This window comes from Salvelinus alpinus, chromosome 1, assembly GCF_045679555.1.
Source record: "Salvelinus alpinus chromosome 1, SLU_Salpinus.1, whole genome shotgun sequence".
In the NCBI taxonomy this organism is placed as follows: domain Eukaryota; kingdom Metazoa; phylum Chordata; class Actinopteri; order Salmoniformes; family Salmonidae; genus Salvelinus; species Salvelinus alpinus.
Window position 1 is genome coordinate 98,586,080 of NC_092086.1, and position 23,321 is coordinate 98,609,400.

The 23,321-nt window shown below is 41.2% G+C and overlaps 2 protein-coding genes across 4 annotated transcripts; one reads left to right on the forward strand and one right to left on the reverse strand.

The window, feature by feature from the left end:
* Positions 1 to 9,524: 9,524 nt before the first annotated feature.
* LOC139536328 (uncharacterized) lies at positions 9,525 to 12,002 on the forward strand. Its single transcript, XM_071336778.1, has 2 exons — positions 9,525 to 9,847; positions 10,895 to 12,002. Exons 1-2 carry the CDS (start codon positions 9,718 to 9,720, stop codon positions 11,698 to 11,700), a joined length of 936 nt encoding a protein of 311 aa, XP_071192879.1. The 5' UTR covers positions 9,525 to 9,717; the 3' UTR covers positions 11,701 to 12,002.
* A 290-nt stretch (positions 12,003 to 12,292) lies between these two features.
* Positions 12,293 to 15,653, reverse strand: LOC139536378 (E3 ubiquitin-protein ligase RNF185-like). Of its 3 annotated transcripts, none has more exons than XM_071336882.1 (7): positions 15,505 to 15,653; positions 14,361 to 14,582; positions 14,185 to 14,203; positions 13,951 to 14,063; positions 13,781 to 13,832; positions 13,224 to 13,341; positions 12,293 to 13,101 (listed from the first exon to the last, which is right to left on the reverse strand). In XM_071336882.1, the coding sequence occupies exons 2-7, from the start codon at positions 14,525 to 14,527 to the stop codon at positions 13,004 to 13,006; spliced, it is 567 nt and encodes a 188-aa protein (XP_071192983.1). In that variant the 5' UTR covers positions 14,528 to 14,582; positions 15,505 to 15,653; the 3' UTR covers positions 12,293 to 13,003. The 3 variants fall into 3 exon arrangements, with proteins under 3 accessions (XP_071192983.1, XP_071192974.1, XP_071192990.1); XM_071336873.1 differs by lacking the exon at positions 15,505 to 15,653 and adding an exon at positions 14,881 to 15,095; XM_071336889.1 differs by lacking the exon at positions 15,505 to 15,653 and adding an exon at positions 14,960 to 15,093.
* Positions 15,654 to 23,321: the final 7,668 nt, after the last annotated feature.

The window sequence follows — 23,321 nt, forward strand, 5'->3', positions numbered from 1 at the left end:
GTTTCCCCGGATTTCAGCTGCAGGCTCTGGACATTTGCACCTTGATAGCACCAGCTAGCTGCAAACCGTGTGACTATTGGCTTACGTCGATCCCGGAGCAAACTCAAATCATTCCGGAGCTAGCCAGCTGAGGAGTTCCATCAGCCATTCCTGGGCTACAGTCACCTATCCGGACCCGTTTTTTTTTTGTTGTTGCCGCAGATACGGAGCCCCACCGGGCCTTCACGACTGACTGCCGACGTTATCTGCCCGAGGGAGTTATCCAACTGGCACCTCCGTCCCGACTTTACCTGAACGCTCATCTGGGGCCCGCTAATCGTTAGCTGTCTTATCGGCTGCTATCTGAATAAGTATATCGGACAATTATCATTATTATTTATTTATTTTATTTTTTCTTGGGTCACTATATCTATTTTGCCAATTTGATTTGATCCCCTCTACCACACGGAACCCCACTAACCTACCGACGGAAACGCACGAGGTATCTACAAATAGACCTCCATCCTATGCTATCTTGCTACCGATAGCCATCTACCCGGCCAGCTGTCTGGATCGCCGTGACCCCAACCAACCTCTACTCACTGGACCCTTATTGATCACTCGATTAAGCATGCCTCTCCTTAATGTAAATATGCCTTGTCCATTGCTGTTCTGGTTAGTGTTTATTGGCTTATTTCACTGTAGAGCCTCTAGCCCTGCTCACTATACCATATCCAACCTCTCAGTTCCACCACCCACATATGCGATGACATCACCTGGTTTCAATGATGTTTCTAGAGACAATATCTCTCTCATCATCACTCAATACCTAGGTTTACCTCCACTGTATTCACATCCTACCATACCTTTGTCTGTACATTATTCCTTTAAGCTATTTTATCGCCCCCAGAAACTTCCTTTTACTCTCTGCTCTAGAAGTTCTAGACGACCAATTCTCATAGCTTTTAGCCGTACCCTTATCCTACTCCTCCTCTGTTCCTCTGGTGATGTAGAGGTGAATCCAGGCCCTGCAGTACCTAGCTCCACTCCTATTCCCCAGGCGCTCTCTTTTGATGACTTCTGTAACCGTAATAGCCTTGGCTTCATGCATGTTAACATTAGAAGCCTCCTCCCTAAGTTTGTTTTGTTCACTGCTTTAGCACACTCTGCCAACCCGGATGTTTTAGCCGTGTCTGAATCCTGGCTTAGAAAGACCACCAAAAATTCTGACATTTTCATCCCCAACTACAAGATTTTCAGACAAGATAGAACGGCCAAAGGGGGCGGTGTTGCAATCTACTGCAAAGATTGCCTGCAGAGTTCTGTTTTACTATCCAGGTCTGTTCCCAAACAATTTGAACTTCTACTTTTAAAAATCCACCTCTCTAAAAACAAGTCTCTCACCGTTGCCGCCTGCTATAGACCACCCTCTGCCCCCAGCTGTGCTCTGGACACTATATGTGAACTGATTGCCCCCCATCTATCTTCAGAGCTCGTGCTGCTAGGCGACCTAAATTTGAACATGCTTAACACCCCAGCCACCCTACAATCTAAGCTTGATGCCCTCAATCTCACACAAATTATCAATGAACCTACCAGGTACCACCCCAATTCCGTAAACACGGGTACCCTCATAGATATCATCCTAACAAACTTGCCCTCCAAATACACCTCTGCTGTTTTCAACCAAGATCTCAGCGATCACTGCCTCATTGCCTGCATCCGTAATGGGTCAGCGGTCAAACGACCTCCACTCATCACTGTCAAACGCTCCCTGAAACACTTCAGCGAGCAGGCCTTTCTAATCGACCTGGCCGAGGTATCCTGGAAGGATATTGATCTCATCCCGTCAGTAGAGGATGCCTGGACATTTTTTTAAAATGCCTTCCTCACCATCTTGAATAAGCATGCCCCATTCAAGAAATTTAGAACCAGGAACAGATATAGCCCTTGGTTCTCTCCTGACCTGACTGCCCTTAACCAACAGAAAAACATCCTATGGCGTTCTGCATTACATTTACATTTACATTTAAGTCATTTAGCAGACGCTCTTATCCAGAGCGACTTACAAATTGGTGCATTCACCTTATGACATCCAGTGGAACAACCACTTTACAATAGTGCATCAAAATCTTTTAAGGGGGGGGGGGGGGGTCAGAAGGATTACTTTATCCTATCCTAGGTATTCCTTGAAGAGGTGGGGTTTCAGGTGTCTCCGGAAGGTGGTGATTGACTCCGCTGTCCTGGCGTCGTGAGGGAGTTTGTTCCACCATTGGGGTGCCAGAGCAGCGAACAGTTTTGACTGGGCTGAGCGGGAACTGTACTTCCTCAGTGGTAGGGAGGCGAGCAGGCCAGAGGTGGATGAACGCAGTGCCCTTGTTTGGGTGTAGGGCCTGATCAGAGCCTGAAGGTACTGAGGTGCCGTTCCCCTCACAGCTCCGTAGGCAAGCACCATGGTCTTGTAGCGGATGCGAGCTTCAACTGGAAGCCAGTGGAGAGAGCGGAGGAGCGGGGTGACGTGAGAGAACTTGGGAAGGTTGAACACCAGACGGGCTGCGGCGTTCTGGATGAGTTGTAGGGGTTTAATGGCACAGGCAGGGAGCCCAGCCAACAGCGAGTTGCAGTAATCCAGACGGGAGATGACAAGTGCCTGGATTAGGACCTGCGCCGCTTCCTGTGTGAGGCAGGGTCGTACTCTGCGGATGTTGTAGAGCATGAACCTACAGGAACGGGCCACCGCATTAGCATCGAACAGCCCCCGTGATATGCAACTTTTCAGGGAAGCTAGAAACCAATATACACAGGCAGTTAGAAAAGCCAAGGCTAGCTTTTTCAAGCAGAAATTTGCTTCCTGCAACACAAATTCAAAAAAGTTCTGGGACACTGTAAAGTCCATGGAGAATAAGAACACCTCCTCCCAGCTTCCAACTGCTCTGAAGATAGGAAACACTGTCACCACCGACAAATCCACTATAATTGAGAATTTCAATAAGCATTTTTCTACGGCTGGCCATGCTTTCCACCTGGCTACCCCTACCCCAGACAACAGCACTGCCCTCCCCTCTGCTACTCGCCCAAGCCTTCCCCATTTCTCTTTCTCCCAAATACAGTCAGCTGATGTTCTAAAAGAGCTGCAAAATCTGGACCCTTACAAATCAGCCGGGCTAGATAATCTGGACCCTTTCTTTCTAAAACTATCTGCTGAGATTGTTGCCACCCCTATTACTAGCCTTTTCAACCTCTCTTTCGTGTCGTCTGAGATTCCCAAAGATTGGAAAGCAGCTGCGGTTATCCCCCTCTTCAAAGGGGGGGACACTCTTGACCCTAACAGCTACAGACCTATATCTATCCTACCCTGCCTTTCTAAGGTCTTCGAAAGCCAAGTCAACAAACAGATTACCGACCATTTCGAATCCCACCATACCTTCTCCGCTATGCAATCTGGTTTCAGAGCTGGTCATGGGTGCACCTCAGCCACGCTCAAGGTCATAAACGATATCTTAACCGCCATCGATAGGAAACAATACTGTGCAGCCGTATTCATTGACCTGGCCAAGGCTTTTGACTCTGTCAATCACCACATCCTCATCGGCAGACTCGACAGCCTTGGTTTCTCTAATGATTGCCTCGCCTGGTTCACCAACTACTTCTCTGATCGAGTTCAGTGTGTCAAATCGGAGGGTCTGTTGTCAGGGCCTCTGGCAGTCTCCATGGGGGTGCCACAGGGTTCAATTCTTGGACCGACTCTCTTCTCTGTATACATCAATGATGTCGCTCTTGCTGCTGGTGATTCTCTGATCCACCTCTACGCAGACGACACTATTCTGTATACTTCTGGCCCTTCTTTTGACACTGTGTTAACAACCCTCCAGGCGAGCTTCAATTCCATACAACTCTCCTTCCGTGGCCTCCAATTGCTCTTAAATACAAGTAAAACTAAATGCATGCTCTTCAACCGATCGCTGCCTGCACCTGCCCGCCTGTCCAACATCACTACTCTGGACGGCTCTGACTTAGAATATGTGGACAACTACAAATACCTAGGTGTCTGGTTAGACTGTAAACTCTCCTTCCAGACTCACATCAAACATCTCCAATCCAAAGTTAAATCTAGAATTGGCTTCCTATTCCGCAACAAAGCATCCTTCACTCATGCTGCCAAACATACCCTTGTAAAACTGACCATCCTACCAATCCTCGACTTCGGTGATGTCATTTACAAAATAGCCTCCAAAACCCTACTCAATAAATTGGATGCAGTCTATCACAGTGCCATCCGTTTTGTCACCAAAGCCCCATATACTACCCACCACTGCGACCTGTACACTCTCGTTGGCTGGCCCTCGCTTCATACTCGTCGCCAAACCCACTGGTTCCAGGTCATCTACAAGACCCTGCTAGGTAAAGTCCCCCCTTATCTCAGCTCGCTGGTCACCATAGCAACACCTACCTGTAGCACGCGCTCCAGCAGGTATATCTCTCTGGTCACCCCCAAAACCAATTCTTCCTTTGGCCGCCTCTCCTTCCAGTTCTCTGCTGCCAATGACTGGAACGAACTACAAAAATCTCTGAAACTGGAAACACTTATCTCCCTCACTAGCTTTAAGCACCAGCTCTCAGAGCAGCTCATAGATTACTGCACCTGTACATAGCCCATCTATAATTTAGCCCAAACAACTACCTCTTTACCTACTGTATTTATTTATTTATTTTGCTCCTTTGCACCCCATTATTTCTGTCTCTACTTTGCGCTTTCTTCCACTGCAAACCAACCATTCCAGTGTTTTTTAGTTTTTATTTTACTTGCTGTGTTGTATTTACTTCGCCACCATGGCCTTTTTATATTTTTATTTATTTATACATATATTTGTTTGCCTTCACCTCCCTTATCTCACCTCACTTGCTCACATTGTATATAGACTTATTTTTTTTCACTGTATCATTGACTATATGTTTGTTTTACTCCATGTGTAACTATGTGTTGTTGTATGTGTCGAACTGCTTTGCTTTATCTTGGCCAGGTCGCAATTGTAAATGAGAACGTGTTCTCAATTTGCCTACCTGGTTAAATAAAGGTTAAATAAAAAAAATAAAAAAATAAGCTAATAACTGTCATGTCTGTTGTACAGTTCCCTCCGTAATTATTGAGACGGTGAAGCATTTTTTCTTCTTTTGGCTCTAAATCAAACAATGACTATGAGGTTAAGGTGCAGGCGGTCAGCTTTAATTTGAGGGTATTTTCATCCATATCGGATGAACTGTTTAGAAATTACAACACTTTGTGTACATAGTTCCCCCATTTTAGGGTAGCAAATGTACTGGGACAAATTAACTTACAGTACCAGTCAAAAGTTTGGACACCTATTTTTTCTTTATTTTTACTATTTTCTACATTGTAGAATAATAGTGAAGACATCAAAACTATGAAATAACACATACAGTTGAAGTCTGAAGTTTACATACACCTTAGCCAAATACATTTAAACTCAGTTTTTCACAATTCCTGATATTTAATCCTAGTAAAAATTCCGTCTTAGGTCAGTTGGATCACCACTTTATTTTAAGAATGTGAAATGTCAGAATAATAGTAGAGAGAATTATTTATTTCAGCTTTTATTTCTTTCATCACATTCCCAGTGGGTCAGAGTTTACATACACTCAATTAGTACTTGGTAGCATTGCCTTTAAATTGTTTAACTTGGGTCAAACGTTTCGGGTAGCCTTCCACAAGCTTCTCACAATAAGTTGGGTGAATTTTGGCCCATTCCTCGTGACAGAGCTGGTGTAACTGAGTCAGGTTTGTAGGCCTCCTTGCTCACACACGCTTTTTCAGTTCTGCCCACAAATTTTCTACAGGTACGAGGTCAGGGCTTTGTGATGGCCACTCCAATACCTTGACTTTGTTGTCCTTAAGCCATTTTGTCACAACTTTGGAAGTAAGCTTGGGGTCATTGTCCATTTGGAAGACCCATTTGTGACCAAGCTTTAACTTCCTGACTGATGTCTTGAGATGTTGCTTCAATATATCCATATAATTTCCCTGCCTCATGATGCCATCTATTTTGTGAAGTGCACCAGTCCCTCTTGCAGTAAAGCACCCCCACAACATTATGCTGCCACCCCCGTGTTTCACGGTTGGCATGGTGTTCTTCGGGCTTGCAAGCCTCCCCCTTTTTCCTCCAAGCATAACGATGGTCATTATGGCCAAACAGTTCTATTTTTGTTTTATCAGACCAGAGGACATTTCTCCAAAAAGTACGATCTTTGTCCCCCTGTGCAGTTGCAAACCATAGTCTGGCTTTTTTAATGGTGGTTTTGGAGCAGTGGCTTATTCCTTGCTGAGCAGCCTTTCAAGTTATGTCGATATAGGACTTGTTTTACTGTGGATATAGATACTTTTGTACCTGTTTCCTTCAGCATCTTCACAAGGTCCTTTGCTGCTGTTCTGTGATTGATTTGCACTTTTCCACCAAAGTACATTCATCTCCAGGAGTCAGAACGCGTCTCCTTCCTAAGCGGTATGATAGCTGTGTGATCCCATGGTGTTTATACTTGCGTACTATTGTTTGTACAGATGAACGTGGTACCTTCAGGCGTTTGGAAATTGCTCCCAAGGATGAACCAGACTTGTGGAGGTCTACAATTTTTTCCCGGAGGTCTTTGCTGATTTCTTTAGATTTTCCCATGATGTCAAGCAAAGAGGCACTGAGTTTGAAGGTACAGTGAGGGGAAAAAAGTATTTGATCCCCTGCTGATTTTGTACGTTTGCCCACTGACAAAGAAATGATCATTCTATAATTTTAATGGTAGGTTTATTTGAACAGTGAGAGACAGAATAACAACAAAAAAATCATGACCATTGCAACTCCACGAGGTGAGCTCTTGCATGGAGCCCCAGGCAGAGGGAGATTGACAGTTCTTTTGTGATTCTTCCATTTGCGAATAATCGCACCAACTGTTGTCACCTTCTCACCAAGCTGCTTGGCGATGGTCTTGTAGCCCATTCCAGCCCTGTGTAGGTCTACAATCTTGTCCCTGATATCCTTGGAGAGCTCTTTGGTCTTGGCCATGGTGGAGAGTTTAGAATCTGATTGATTGATTGCTTCTGTGGACAGGTGTCTTTTATACAGGTAACAAGCTGAGATTAGGAGCACTCCCTTTAAGAGTGTGCTCCTAAAATCAGCTCGTTACCTGTATAAAAGACACCTGGGAGACAGAAATCTTTCTGATTGAGAGGGGGTCAAATACTTATTTCCCTCATTAAAATGCAAATAAATGTATAACATTTTTGACATGCGTTTTTCTGGATTTTTTTGTTGTTATTCTGTCTCTCACTGTTCAAATAAACCTTCCATTAAAATTATAGACTGATAATTTCTTTGTCAGTGGGCAAACGTACAAAATCAGCAGGGGATCAAATACTTTTTTCCCTCACTGTATGCCTTGAAATACATCCACAGGTACACCTCCAATTGACTCAAATGATGTCAATTAGCCTATCAGAAGCTTCTAAAGCCATGACATCATTTTCTGGAATTTTCCAAGCTGTTTAAAAGCACAGTCAAATTAGTGTATGTAAACTTCTGACCCACTGGAATTGTGATACAGTGAATTATAAGTGAAATAATCTGTCTGTAAACAATTGTCGTGAAAACGACTTGTCATGCACAAAGTAGATGTCCTAAGCGACTTGCCAAAACTATAGTTTGTTAAGAAGGAATTTGTGGAGTGGTTGAAAAATGAGTTTCAATTACTCCAACCTAAGTGTATGTAAACTTCCGACAACAACTGTATGGAATCATGTAGTAACAAAAAAAGTGTTAAACAAATCAAAATATATTTTAGATTCTTCAAAGTAGTCACCTTTTGCCTTGACAGCTTTGCGCACTCTTGGCATTCTCTCAACTAGCTTCACCTGGAATGCTTTTCCAACAGTCTTGAAGGAGTTCCCACATATTCTGAGCACTAGTGGCTGCTTTTCCTTCACTCTGCGGTCCAACTCATCCTAAACCATCTCAGTTGGGTTGACGTCAGGTGATTGGGGAGGCCAGGTCATCTGATGCAGCACTCAATCACTCTCCTTGGTCAAAATGCACAGAAATACACTTTCAACATCTAATATTAGAATAGATCATAGTCTTGGTAAGATATGTCTTAGTGATAATGTCTTTCACCGTGATATTTAGTGTATGTGTATCTCAAAATTCCAGGTTGTCTTAGCAAACATCCTAATGGCAATCATCGTACAGCTGGGATCAGGCATAATAGCCGGTTACTTCTATAAGAGGTCAGCAGAAGGCAGGAAATTAATTTCTCAGACATTCCACATGCATAGCAATGGAGAGGAACAAGGAAGGAATCAGAGATACAAATGACTGCGACTGAGCAGGTATAGAGGCGGTCCCAGTGCACATTTTTATGCTATAAGATATCACTGCACGGTTCATGGAGATCTATATTTAGCCAGCCAATCTGATTAGCCGTTTGCATGTTTATGATCTTAGGTCATCAAAGTTTAGTAGTTCAGCATTTCATATACAAGGATTCAGTTGTTATCATTCAATTAGTTCAGAGAGGGATTGGCAGTGAACATCAGTTTGGAGCCAAATTAAGCAAATTGAGATGATCTATTCAACAATTATGTGAATGGATATTAAACAGCGGCCTGACTTGTGTCTTTATACCCAAGGACCAGAAGCTCAAGAGGCAGCAGGAACAAGAAGCAAGTGAGCGAAAGTTGCCTACCTCTCTCTGGTTTCTCCAACCAGGCATGTGAAATAATGGATGAGAATACGGTGGTGTCCAACAGACACCTGCTGAAGAGGAGGACAGGGTGCAGAAGAAAGGGGAGGGGGACAGGGAGGTTGGGTGTGGACCCCCTAATGGACCTGGCAGGTACCCCAGAGGTGTGAGAGGAGCAGGACAAATAGATGTCTTGTGGAATGATGCCCTTTCTCTTTCATTTTCAAATGCTGTTTTTGAACACAGCATGTAAAAACTAAAATGCCATGTGTGGAGACTCAAATAATGGGAATGGTACAGAAAAGGTCTCAGGACAGCAGTGGACTGACTACACACAATGAAGAGTTGTAGGAGCAATGGAAGATGTATCTACGCAGAGTGTAATTATGGTTCTTCAGCGGTATAGCTATTACTATATGTTGAATAAATGCTAGTAGAGGCCTACAATATTAGGTCAACTGTTACTTTTTGTGCCTGTGATTTTGACAAAACTATACTTTCTTAATCAATTAAACATCCCATCGCATTATATTTTATATAATTTTCCAGTAGCTCCGCTAATGTCTGGGCTGATATGCCAGTTGTCATGTCACACAATCAGATATTTAGAAAATTCAAATAACAGTACTACTTGAAATGAGACACAGCATTTGCACAGATTTTTTCCATAGTTTGTTTGCACTTAATGTATAATCCCCATTTGCTTAGCTATAGCCTAATGTCTGGTATATATTATATATATTTATGAGTTAGGTTGTTCCTGATGAGCACTCCTTCAGAACAGGTGTTCCAGAGATGGTTATTCAGAACACGGGATTGTACTGCCCTCTTGTGATGAGTAGGGATATGACAGAATAAGTAGGACGGGCAGCGCACGGACACGCATGCGGTAGCGGATCGGCTCGCGATAGTCTGTACATACCGCTTTGACGTAACCACGCGGAAAGGCGGGGAACCGTCGCTTCCGCGCGCGACCGACTGCATTCTCAAGTCAAGATGGACGAAAAGTTGATATTGTCCGTTTTTAATTTTCCTGAGCTGTATAATACAACTTTGCCAGATTACCGCAATGGTGAGACAAGATCCCTTGCTTGGCGGAGAATCAGCGCATTGACAGCTCTTCCAGGTAAGCTATGGTATTTCTACAAATCATCAAGTTGCGTTGATACAAATGTTTGAGCTAATCTTAGCGAGCTAGCTAGTTGTAAGCAATCTGACTTGTTTGTCGAAATGGGGCAAGTTTAGAAATTATGGCGTTTGTTGTATTTTTTTTATCACGTGAATAGCATCTGTATACGGTGAGTTTTAATAGCACCTCGCCGCAAGAACCGCGTGAAACATATTTACGTCAATGGGGAGGCAGACGAATTCGTGAGCGCAGCGCAGACTGCAGACACCGCGGCACGAGGGGAAAAAAATGTTCCGTTCCCCACCCGCGCAATGAGCCACGAGTAGCTTGGCATCACATCTTCCACGCATTAATGAAATTAACTAACAAATGCCATCAAATGGAGAGCACTGCACACTTTTTTGCCGATCAACTCAATGGTAGAGCCTCACATTTACAGTTTATAAGTAGGAACCTGATTAGGTTCCATCAATTAGGGAGTTATTTATTATACGTTGGCCGGGGTTGGACCGGTCAATGGCCGGTCACATCATCGTGCGAAAGCGGGGTCGGCTTGGTCATGTTTTCAACAGGGCAGTATATGTTACATCGTCCAGAAACATATTTTCCATAAAATGATTAACTCGTTTTCGTTACTTAGGCAGATAAAGCGTTTTTATCCAAAGCAATAACTTTTGCACGGGAAAACACAATCCTACTAATTACTCACGTCCATTTTTTTGCCGACTTTGCGGTCGGACAGAGCGAGGCACGTACCTCAAGCCCGGGAGGCAGCCCTGGCTCCCCGGTGAGATTAATCGAACCCCCTCATTGGGATGGAGAGATGTGTTCAATCACCTCTAAAATTTGAATGCTCCCATTTTTTTCTGACTCAATGGCCAAAAATACATTGTTAATCATTCTAGCTACTTATAAATATTTGTTTCCTTCCATTTAGTCAAATATTCTCCATGTTTAGCTTGTTCAATATGAAATACATCAAATTAAGTCTTGAGTATGATGAATCCATATTGCATAATCGATATCATTGATTTATCCCTTTAGCTGAAGAGTGCAAAAGGAAATGGAAGAATCTAAGAGACCGATACTTCAAGGAAGTACGACAGGAGAAAAGGAGTAAGGAAGAGACAGGGGAGCGCACCACCAGTCGATGGAAATACAGACAACTTCTGAACTTTCTTCAACCATTCATTAAACCTAGAAATGGCAATGCAGACCATGACAACCAGGAGAGCCCTGATACAATCAATAAAAGCACACAGAGTGAGATCAAAACACTCAATACAGCCCTGGTAAACAACATGAAAACCCCTACAACCCAGGTTGGGACCATGTCGCAGCTAGCCTTTGTGACCCAGCTGTCCCCAGCGCAACAAGGCACCCAGATGGCCCAGCTGGCTTTCCTGGCCAAGCTACCACCAGGTGCCCAGATATCCCCAGCGCCCCAGCCATCCTCAGCTCCCCAGCTATCAACATACACAACCAGGAAGAGGCCTCAGACACGACAAGAGTCCCCTGCTTCACCATGTTCCTCAAGTACTCCTGCCAAGCTCTCCACAAAGAACAGGAGGCTGCTGGCCAAAGAGAAAGATCACAGATCAGATTCCATGATCCCTAACCGACAGTGTGACGAGGATGAGATGTTTCTTCTCAGCTTTGTTCCTGCCTTGAAGAGGCTAGCTCCACAAAAAAGATGTGAGACCAAAATTAAGATCCAACAGATAATGTATGAGGCAGAGTTTAGTGTAGCTCAGCCATTGACTGTCAAAGACCCACTGGTGACAGTGTCCAATGAACTGCTAGAGCCCGTGCCTCAAGAAGACCAAGAGTCACAAGAGCCAGAGACATAACTCATTCATTTTTGTAGGGTCTACAGGGGTTGTTCTCAGTGGAAGTTATATTGTTCTTTGGACTGAAAGTATTTTTTGTAAAATATATTTTTCTCTCTCCTAAAACATGAAGAGCCAAGTTATTCATCATGTTTTTAGAATAATCACATTTTTGGTGGTGTCATATTGAGAGGTATACTTTTATATTTTTCAGAATAGTTGATTAACAACCAAATCAATTATTTTACTAGATTATCTTAAAACATTTGCTTTTATGAATCCAAGTTAACCAAATTGAAAATACAATGGGCTGTTATTCTGTTTCTAATGTTGAATGTTTCTTTGAATGGCATTAAGTGGTTGCAGCCTGATTAGAAAAACATTGACTACCCATATGAAGGTGTTTGTTTAAAGTTCTCAGTAGGATATGAAGCAGTCTATTACAGATGCTTATGCTATTTTAATAATACATTTATTATACATTTTTTTAGTGAGAAAGTTGAAGTAAACAAAATCAATTAGTGAGGGAGAACACTATCAAAAATAACAGCTTTTGTTACTCATGACATTCATCTTGATAGTTGTCAGGTTGAAGAAATCAATCTTTTATACCTTTTGCACATCCCCCCAAGTTCTTTATTTTATAAGCATATGCATTAGAATTCTACATTTCCATTTGTACTAAAATAGTCTTACTAGTGGCAGATAATGACAGTATCATTGAACCAAAAATAGCTCCTTTAAATTGTAACCTAATTTTCTGAAACATGAGAAATAGTCTTAACAAAATAACTCCTATGGCAACTGAGGACATACCAGTTAATGTCATTCAATAACTAAACCCATATCAATACTGCTCTTTTGGACTATTCCCTTGCTGACACCACACAATGTACTACTTACTGTATTGTTAATATGGCTGCATACTGGTAATGGTACTCAAAAGGCAATTGTGTCAACAATTTAAAAGTCTATCGCCAATGATACATCTATTCCTGAATTGATAGATTCAGTTCAGAAACAGGACATACTGCTCCTAATCTACATCCATACAAACACAGAGGGTAGATCCGATACCTTACATTTACTGATTTGCCATTTTTTCTTTTAAAATCTGGTTCTATATTGCCAACCAAGGAAACTTAATGTCTATTAAAAAACACAACATTGATGGAAATGAAGAGGTAGGGCCATTTTAAGACTTCTGTAGGATTCATAGTACAGATGTAATCAAACAGTTTAAAAGTACAAAATCAAACAAGTATCTGGAAACAGACTATTAAGAACTGTCCAACTTGAGCCGTAGTCCTGGCCAGCCAGACATTTATGCGATTAGTAGCCAAAACACAATCACCAGAGCCACAAATAGAAAGAGTTGGGACAAGAACTGTTCATCCATGTGCTGGGGGGTCCCAGGGGCAGCTGTGTGGGGTAACCAGTGGAGAATGAATCAACGCTTTTCAAGCTAGAGGGGGCCATTCACAATACATTTTTGATGAAACATTGTTACAATACACAATGCTCAACCTGCACAGCTAAAGTACCTGGGTGTGGTCTTCCATCATTGATGTTAAAAGCTGTAGAGAAAATGCCAAATGGAAAGGCACCAATGCCAAAAGACATCTGGAATCCTCCATCTCCAAAGCCGAACCTCTGAAATCCCTGTGATGGGAAGAAAGAGAACCGTACAATAACATTGCACCAACCCAGGGTTATAACATGACTATTCCATATGTACAAAAAACTTGACTTTAACAGGTGTATCGAGGGAGAGATGATGTGACGCAATCACTAGTGCTATAAGTTTCGTCCTTCTCAAGGGGTCAAATATAGCTCTTCAGGCAGTGCTTAATAGGTCCCAGTGAGACAGTTAATTCTGCTAATGAATTCAGCTATGGGCAGGTTCACTACAGCATCCCGTGTCATAGTTTCATCATGAATGGGTAGTGCAATACAGCAGCCAACATTGCAAACACAGGTGGTACACAGTAGAACCATCTGTATTGAGCTTTGCTAATAACATCCTTGCTAAATAATTGTGGACAGTCTGAAAAGTGAGAGTAATGGCTTGGTGATAGTGGTTGTATTACACAATACTTACACGATTTTCAGGCTCTGGCCTCTGTCCTTGTGGTCGAGGAGGAGTTCGCTCCCTAACAATGAGAGACAGGTTGTTGACAACAGTAGTTTGGGATGTGGAATTCAGAGTAAATAACTGAGGATTGTATGCAAACTGAGCTCCCTGCTTTCATGTTGAGTACATCAACCCACCGTGGGTCCTGCTGGCTTGTGCTCCCCCTGCCATATAGTGGGATGACTTTGTCTCGACTGATGCCTGCCTTGCACACTGGACACACTTGTCTGTTAGGTCTGGTCTCTAACCACTGCATAAACATAGGGGGGTTAAGATTGCATGATACATTCAGAGTAGCAGTAAAACATCAGGGTCAGGTGGCAGCTGATGACAGTGGTTGTGTAAAATAAATGACGTATCAATTGACTTACCTGATGTAAACAGGGCCAACTAGATGATACAGGGAATGTAAAGGATGGGAGATAGACCAGATATTAAATTACTATATTGAATTATGTGCACAACCCTCTCCTGAGTACCAGATAAGGAAGAATGTCCCTCAATCAATCACAAATACAGAACAGTCTCAAGACAAGAGGGTGTTTACCAAAAGAGATGCCCACACAGACTGATCACCGCATCCTTGGAGGTGTCCAGGCAGATGTTGCATTCGAAGGCGCTGTCCTGATTGCCACCCTCCCCAGCAGCAGTCGAGCTGCTGGGGTTCTCAGTGGCGGTCGAGACAGCGGATGGTGGAGGGGCAGCACTAGCCATTGTTTCCACAGATCAGGAGGTAGAGTGGGGTGATGTATCTAGCCGCCCCCCTTGCCTGTAGATTAGTATGTGTAAATGAATCCAAACAGATGAGAATCGAGATATACCAAAGTCAAACTTGCGTTATGATTTACAATAAATGTTGCTTAACAATGCTCCAGTGGCGTTAGAAAAGTTATCACATGAACTAACGTAGCAGCTAGATCCAGTGTGGCTAATTTAGCTTGCTAACGTTAACAAGATAAACAAAACGTTTATGCTAACGTTGCACGTTAGGTAGAATAAATGTTGCTACTAGTTTAGCGAGCTACATAGCTGTCATCGGCGTAACATCAAATCACATAATTGACTACCTCCTTGCGTTTTCAAACAAATCTTCGGTGTCGTGGGTACAGATATCTAGATAGAAAGCCACCTATTCGTTCACGTTACCAAGTTAAATTCAAGTTTCAGCGGATATCATCACTATAGTTAGCGTCCAGAAGTTGTTTGGTGATTACTTGTGTATCTGCTGCTACGCCGATTGGTTACCAATGGCCGTGTTCGAGAGGCTCAAAACCGCAATGTATCATGGGTAAATTGTGACTGACTGATTTACAAATAATATGAATTTCCTACATTGTAGTTTATTTCCCGCCTCCATTGGAATGTGGCAAAAGCGATTACATGATAGGATAACTATGATTAAAGCTGACCAATGCAGAAATCGCTCCGGCATTTCCTAGTTGCTAAAATTCGAATAGTTCGTCTAATTTCAGTTTATGTGACAAAACAAGCAAGTATAGTGTAGAGAATACTTGTACCATCTAAACCGCTGTGAATTATCTTTTCCATAATCCCAAATATTATATTTTCAGCTGTTTGAAGCTGGTGAACAAAACCGAAAGTAAAATATACAAGAGCAAAACGTAAAAACAGGAAACACAGATCTATCGTTCAGACTTGCTTTCAATGAGAGTGACAGATTTATAACTCACATTTCCATGTGAATTTTGTCAGATCCCCAAAAAGATACATAAAGCAGGTAGTTCAATGGTAAATCTCGTCCTAAACTGTGCTTTTGGCCGTTACCAAGGCGACCCAAAAGTCCCAAAGGTGGCTGTGTACGAGAGCATCAAAATGACTGCAGAGAGGCTGCCAACGGACTAATCTACAAATCACCTTGCATCATAAATAATGACTAATTATTATTGGTAGATCAGTCAGTCACATTTTACCCTTGATACATTGTGGTTTTGATCCTCTCGAACAACCGAGGTATATTAAGAACTGGAGACTGCATCCAAGATGTCTGCCCGTTGTTTTTGGGGGAGTTTTGTATTAATTTTTTTAATGCATTACACAAACATTGTACAAAACAATGTACAGATATCACACATAACAAAAACAATACAAATAATAAATAAATGCAGAGAGACACAAAAAAGTATATTATGCTATAGATAAGTTACATTTTGACATACTGTAGCCACTTCTTTAATACTTTGGTATTTATATATTTTAGTTGTGTTATATAACATTGTAAATCAATTAGGAAATGTTTTAAAATATCACATTTGGTAATGGTCATAGGTTTATTTTATTTGTTTTATTTCACCTTTATTTAACCAGGTAGGCTAGTTGAGAACAACTAATTTACAACTGCAGCCTGGCCAAGATAAAGCAAAGCAGTTCAACACATACAACAACACAGAGTTACACATGGAATAAACAAACATACAATCAATAATACAGTAGAAAAATCTATATACAGCATGTGCAAATGAGGTAGTATAAGAGAGGTAAGGCAATAAATAGGCCATGGTGGCGAAGTAATTACAATATAGCAATTAAACACTGGAATGGTAGGGTGTGCAGAAGATGAATGTGCAAGTAGAGATACTGGGGTGCAAAGGAGCAAGATAAATAAAATAAAAATACAGTATGGGGATGAGGTAGATTGGATGGGCTATTTACAGATGAGCTATGTACAGGTGCAGTGATCTGTGAGCTGCTCTGACAGCTGGTGCTTAAAGCTAGTGAGGGAGGTAAGAGTCTCCAGCTTCAGAGATTTTTGAAGTTCGTTCCAGTCATTGGCAGCAGAGAACTGGAAGGAGAGGCGGCCAAAGGAAGAATTGGCTTTGGGGGTGACCAGTGAGATATACCTGCTGGAGCGTGTTACAGGTGGGTGTTGCTATGGTGACCAGTGAGCTGAGATAAGGCGGGGCTTTACCTAGCAGAGACTTGTAGATGATCTGGAGCCAGTGGGTTTGGCGACGAGTATGAAGCGAGTTAACCGATCTTATCACTAATATTATTTTCTTATCTGTCTGTTAAGAGAATTTTGTTCTCAATGTTCATAAACTGAACTTCAATTAAACTATTCTGTCTGTTACTAAGAATTTGTAAGGTTCTTATTGAAATGAAACAGACAGAGGCCAGTCTACAATAGTCAGCAAAGTTTATTTACGAGAGCTCTGCTGTGCATATACAAAAATGTTCCTTTTATACAATTCTCTTAACCTACGCACATACATACACACTAACTTTGGATTCTCTCTTTTTCTCCTGGAGTCTCACCAAAGTTTATTACCACACAGCTGACAGTTCCAGTCCCCTCCAGATTTCCTGTATCTCTAGCTCTCCCTGTCCTATCTTATCTCCCCAGAGTTATAGCCGGGTCGGTTCAAACATAGTTTAATGATTCACTTTGTTTTCTTTAGGCACACACATACATCCCTCTCTTCCTAGGTACATGCTACATAACCTCTTTCTTATGAACTAACATTATTTATCAATATAGAAAAACAGGGTAGAATTCAGTTAGTTATAGTTCTACGTTAAATGTATACATAATTTAGTCATTATTCATAAAAATCATAACACTGTCCAAAATATTTCACTATGCAAACAATCACAAAATAAATGCTATATAGTCTCATTTTCCAATTCACAAAAGCCACATTCCTCTTCAACATTAATTAAATATTTCGAAATAAGACTATTACAAGGACAACATCTGTGAAGGATCTTGTAAGAGACTTCTCTTACTTTATCAGTTATCAAATATTTATGTGGATTAGTCCACTCACATTGCCATTTCACATCAAGATTCCCATTGAAAAATAGCAGCAGTGGTAAACTAACTGTTAATAATTTCTCAGACTAAATTGTTGTTCAATTTCTGATGTAATGTATTGATGCATTTCTACACTATCACTGTAATTTAGTGCATGTAATGAAACGCTTGATCGGTCCTTCAGTAAAGTAAGGATTCCATTGGGATTAGCTTTCATTAAAATATATTATTCCTTACACAACATAACAAAGTTATATTTGGCTAATAATTCATTGTAATTATAAGGACTACCATTATCATTTATAAGTTGATTAAAAACCTCTACTTCATCACCATCCCTGATCCGGGAGCATCCTCATCAGTAAAAAAGCTGACTAGCATAGCCTAGCATAGCGCCACAAGTAAATACTAGCATATAAATATCATGAAATCACAAGTCCAATACAGCAAATGAAAGATACACATCTTGTGAATCCAGCCATCATTTCCGATTTTTAAAATGTTTTACAGCGAAAACACAATATGCATTTCTATTAGCTAACCACAATAGCAAAAGACTCAACCGCATATTTTAACAATTTTTTTACCGCATAGGTAGCTATCACAAAACCGACCAAATAGAGATATAATTAGTCACTAACCAAGAAACAACTTCATCAGATGACAGTCTTATAACATGTTATACAATAAATCTATGTTTTGTTCGAAAATGTGCATATTTGAGGTATAAATCATAGTTTTACATTGCAGCTACAATCACAAATAGCACCGAAGCAGCAAGAATAATTACAGAGAGCAACGTGAAATACCTAAATACTCATCATAAAACATTTATGAAAAATACATGGTGTACAGCAAATGAAAGATAAACATCTTGTGAATCCAGCCAATATTTCCAATTTTTTAAGTGTTTTACAGCGAAAACACAATATAGCATTATATTAGCTTACCACAATAGCCAAACACACAACCGCATTCATTCACCGCAAAGGTAGCGATCGCAAAAAAACAGCAAAAGATATAGAATTAATCACTAACCTTGACCAACTTCATCAGATGACAGTCCTATAACATCAGGTTATACAATACACTTATGTTTTGTTCGAAAATGTGCATATTTTGAGCTGCAAACCGTGGTTATACATTGTGAATATGTAGCATCGATTCACCAGAATCTCCGGAGAAATTTTGGACAGTCACCTAATCTAATCAAAGAACTCATCATAAACTTTACTAAAAAATACATGTTGGACAGCAAATTAAAGATACACTAGTTCTTAATGCAATCGCCGTGTTAGATTTAAAAATAACAAACAGCTTACGTTATAGCGAGACAGCGCCCGCAAAAAGGAAGGAAAATACGACTAAACATTTTCCACAGAAATACGAAATAACATCAGAAATGGTTCTTACTTTTGCTGAGCTTCCATCAGAATCTTGTACAAGGAGTCCTTTGTCCAGAATAAATCGTTGTTTGTTTTAGAATGTCCTCTTCTCCTGTCGAATTAGCAACCTTAGCTAGCCAAGTGGCGCGAAGATGTCCATCTTCACCTAACGCAGAGAACGGAAAACTCCCGATAAACGTTGAATAATCTGATAAAACTATATTGAAAAAACATACTTTACGATGATATTATCACATGTATCAAATAAAATAAAATCCGGAGATATTAGCCGTCTATACCGAACGCTTTTCAGAAGCCAATGCTGATGTTCTTCCCGCGCCTTGGTAGACAAAGGAAATAGTGGTCACGTCATTCCAAGAGCTCTTGTTCGACCTCAGATCAAGCTAGACACCCCATTCCACCTCCCACTGCCTGTTGACATCTAGTGGAAGGCGTATGAAGTGCATGTATATCCATAGATTTCAAGCAAATGAATAGGAAGGCCCTGGAACAGAGCCTCGATTTCAGATTTTTCACTTCCTGTCAGGAAGTTTGCTGCAAAATGAGTTCTGTTTTACTCACAGATATAATTCAAACGGTTTTAGAAACTTGAGAGTGTTTTCTATCCAATAGTAATAATAATATGCATATTGTACGATCTAGAATAGAGTACGAGGCAGTTTAATTTGGGCACGATTTTCTACAAAGTGAAAACAGCGCCCCCATATTGACAAGAAGTTTTAACCACGAAGATGTTATTGGCAAACCAATTATGGAAAAATATGGTTTTATTTCTATATCTAATATCACCATTTTTCCAAATAAAACATTTGTGTGGAGAGAAGTTGTGCTTGTATAACAAGGACGATATCCTACCTGATCTTGTGTGGCTTCTTTTTCCAAATGAAATTGAATAATCATTTGTGGAGAGTGGTACATGTAGACTGTGAATCTCTAAAAATGTAAAAAGATAAGATTCTCTCGAGATAAACCCTTTGCCTTTGACAGACTCTATCCTGAAGAGATAAATATCTTGCCAACCATGAATAACATTTTTTTTATATAGATTCAATTAAGGGATTTACATACATTTATTTCATTTCATTAGTATTTCGGGTCATTTTGACACCTAAGTAGGTTACAACACCGTTGACAGAAATCTCACATATTCTAGGACTCACTTCATCTTTAAGTGCAAAAATGTACATTTTGCAATATTCAATACCAAACCTGACACTTCAGAGAAAAGCTCTACTGTTTGTAGGCCTACTTTTAATTTATAAAAAACAGGGTTGTATTGTCAGCTAACTGGGAAATCTTCACCTCATTATCACACACAATAATTCCTTCAAAATGACTTTTGGTGACCATTGAACAAATAATTTGTGATTCTAATAGGAATAAAAATGGTGATGCTGGACAGCACAGACGAATCCCTTAAGGAATATCAAATCTAGGTGAGGATCCACGGGAAAGTTTAACATAACTATTACCACCATTATAAATAGTTTTAATTGTGTTGATAAAAAAAGACCACATTTTAAATAGTACAATGTATCAAAAATCAACTCATGACTAACAGTATCAAATGCTTTTTTGAAATCCCAAAATAGAATAACAGGATTGTCATCTAATACAGTGCATTCAGGAAGTGTTCAGACTCCTTCCCTTTTCCACATTTTGTTATGTTAAAGCCTTATTCTAAAATTGATGAAATAAAACAATTTCCTCATCAATCGACACACAATACCCCATCATGACATTTTTGCAAATATATTTAAAATATAAAATATAAATACCTTATTTACATAAGTATTCAGACCCTTTGCTATGAGACTCGAAATTGAGCTCAGGTGCATCCTGTTTCCATTGATCATCCTTGAGATGTTTCTACAACTTGATTGGAGTCCACCTTTGGTAAACGCAATTGATTGGACATGATTTGGAAAGGCACACAACGGTCTATATAAGGTCCCACAGTTGACAGTGCACCTCAGAGCAAAAACCAAGCCATGAGGTCAAAGTAATTGTCCATAGAGCTCAGAGACAGGATTGTGTCGAGGCAGAGATCTGGGGAAGGGTACTGAAAAAATTCTGCACCATTTGAAGGTCCCAAAGAACACGGTGCCCTCCACTCTTAAATGGAAGAAGTTTGGAACCACCAAGACTCTTCCTAGAGCTGGGCGCCCAGTCAAACTGAGCAATCAGGGAAGAAGGGCCTTGGTCAGGGAGGTGGTCACTCTGACAAAGCTCCAGAGTTCCTCCCATCTCCTCTGTGGAGATGGGAGAACCTTCTAGAAGGACCAATCAGGCCTTTATGGTAGTGTGGCCAGACGGAAGCCACTCCTCAGTAAAAAGCACATGACAGCCCGCTTGGAGTTTGCCAAAAGGCACCTAAAGGACTCTCATACCATGAGAAATAAGATTTGCTGGTCTGATGAAACCAAGATTGAACTCTCTGGCCTGAATGCCAAGCGTCATGTCTGGAAGAAACATGGCACCATCCCTACTGTGAAGCATGGTGTTGGCAGCATCATGCTGTGGGGATGTTTTTTAGCGGCAAGGACTGGGAGACTATTCAGGATCAAGTGAAAGATGAACAGAGCAAAGTACAGAGAGATCATTGATGAAAACCTGCTCCAGAGCGCTCAGGACATCAGACTGAGGCAAAGGTTGACCTTCAAACAGAAAAATGACCCTAAGCACACAGCCAGGACAACGCAGGAGTGACTTCAGGACAAGTCTCTGAATGTCCTTGAGTGGCCCAGCCAGAGCCCGGACTTGAACTCAATCAAACATCTCTGGAGAGACCTGAAAATAGCTGTGCAGCGATGCTCCCCATCCAACCTGACAGAGTTTGAGAGGATCGGCAGAGAAGAATAGGAGAAACTCCCCAAATGGGGTATAATGTGTAGATTGATGAGAGAAAAAAAACTATTTAATACCTTTTAGATTAAGGCTGTTACTTTACAAAATGTGGAAAAAGTCAAGGGGTCTGAATACTTTCCGAATGCACTGTACATACAAATGATCAGACAACACATTGAAAGTATAACATTACAGCTAGACCTGTGCTCAAATAGCCTCTCAATATTTGTCTTTGTCAAACGTGAGAGTTTACCTTAAGCACTTTTACATAAAAACATGAAAAGTAAAAGACTCACCTTCTGTGTTAGTGTGAAGTGACAGCATCTATAACAGCCTACTGAGAGTGTTCCCTCAGTTTACACCCTTGCCTCTTGACCAATAGCTCACTTTTCCTTTATTTATTTATTTGTCACAACTGCATCAAGGAATGGGGAAGGGGATCCTAGATGTGGGCTTCCACATCACACGCTTTGAGTGTTCAGCACCATGGAGAGCACTACTAATATTATATCGCTTTATTTTCAGACAGCTGGGGAGCTATAATTAAAACTTGACCAATATCGCTCTCCTGTGTTAACCTCAGGAAATGAAATACACCTGCAAGGTTAGTTTGTTTTGTGTGTATTTTTAGATTTGCTGATATGAAAGGTAACGGTCTCCTACCACGAACATGAACTCTCCACTGTCACATAACTCATATACACATAACACATACAACGTTTTTTGTTTTTCTACACAATATCATTCCTTATGGTTAATTAGCTACTACCCTGTGTTTGCCTTTAGGGCTCATGCCTAACCTTTAGATATATTTGCTGAATATTGCTACACTAACTGCTACAGACCTATATCTATCCTACCCTGCCTTTCTAAGGTCTTCGAAAGCCAAGTCAACAAACAGATTACCGACCATTTCGAATCACACCACACCTTCTCCGCTATGCAATCTGGTTTCAGAGCTGGTCATGGGTGCACCTCAGCCACGCTCAAGGTCATAAACGATATCGTAACCGCCATCGATAGGAAACAATACTGTGCAGCCGTATTCATTGACCTGGCCAAGGCTTTTGACTCTGTCAATCACCACATGCTCATTGGCAGACTCGACAGCCTTGGCTTCTCTAATGATTGCCTCGCCTGGTTCACCAACTACTTCTCTGATCGAGTTCAGTGTGTCAAATCGGAGGGTCTGTTGTCCGGGCCTCTGGCAGTCTCTATGGGGGTGCCACAGGGTTCAATTCTTGGACCGACTCTCTTCTCTGTTTACATCAATGATGTCGCTCTTGCTGCTGGTGATTCTCTGATCCACCTCTACGCAGACGACACTATTCTGTATACTTCTGGCCCTTCTTTTGACACTGTGTTAACAACCCTCCAGGCGAGCTTCAATGCCATACAACTCTCCTTCCGTGGCCTCTAACTGCTCTTAAATACAAGTAAAACCAAATGCATGCTCTTCAACCGATCGCTGCCTGCTCCTGCC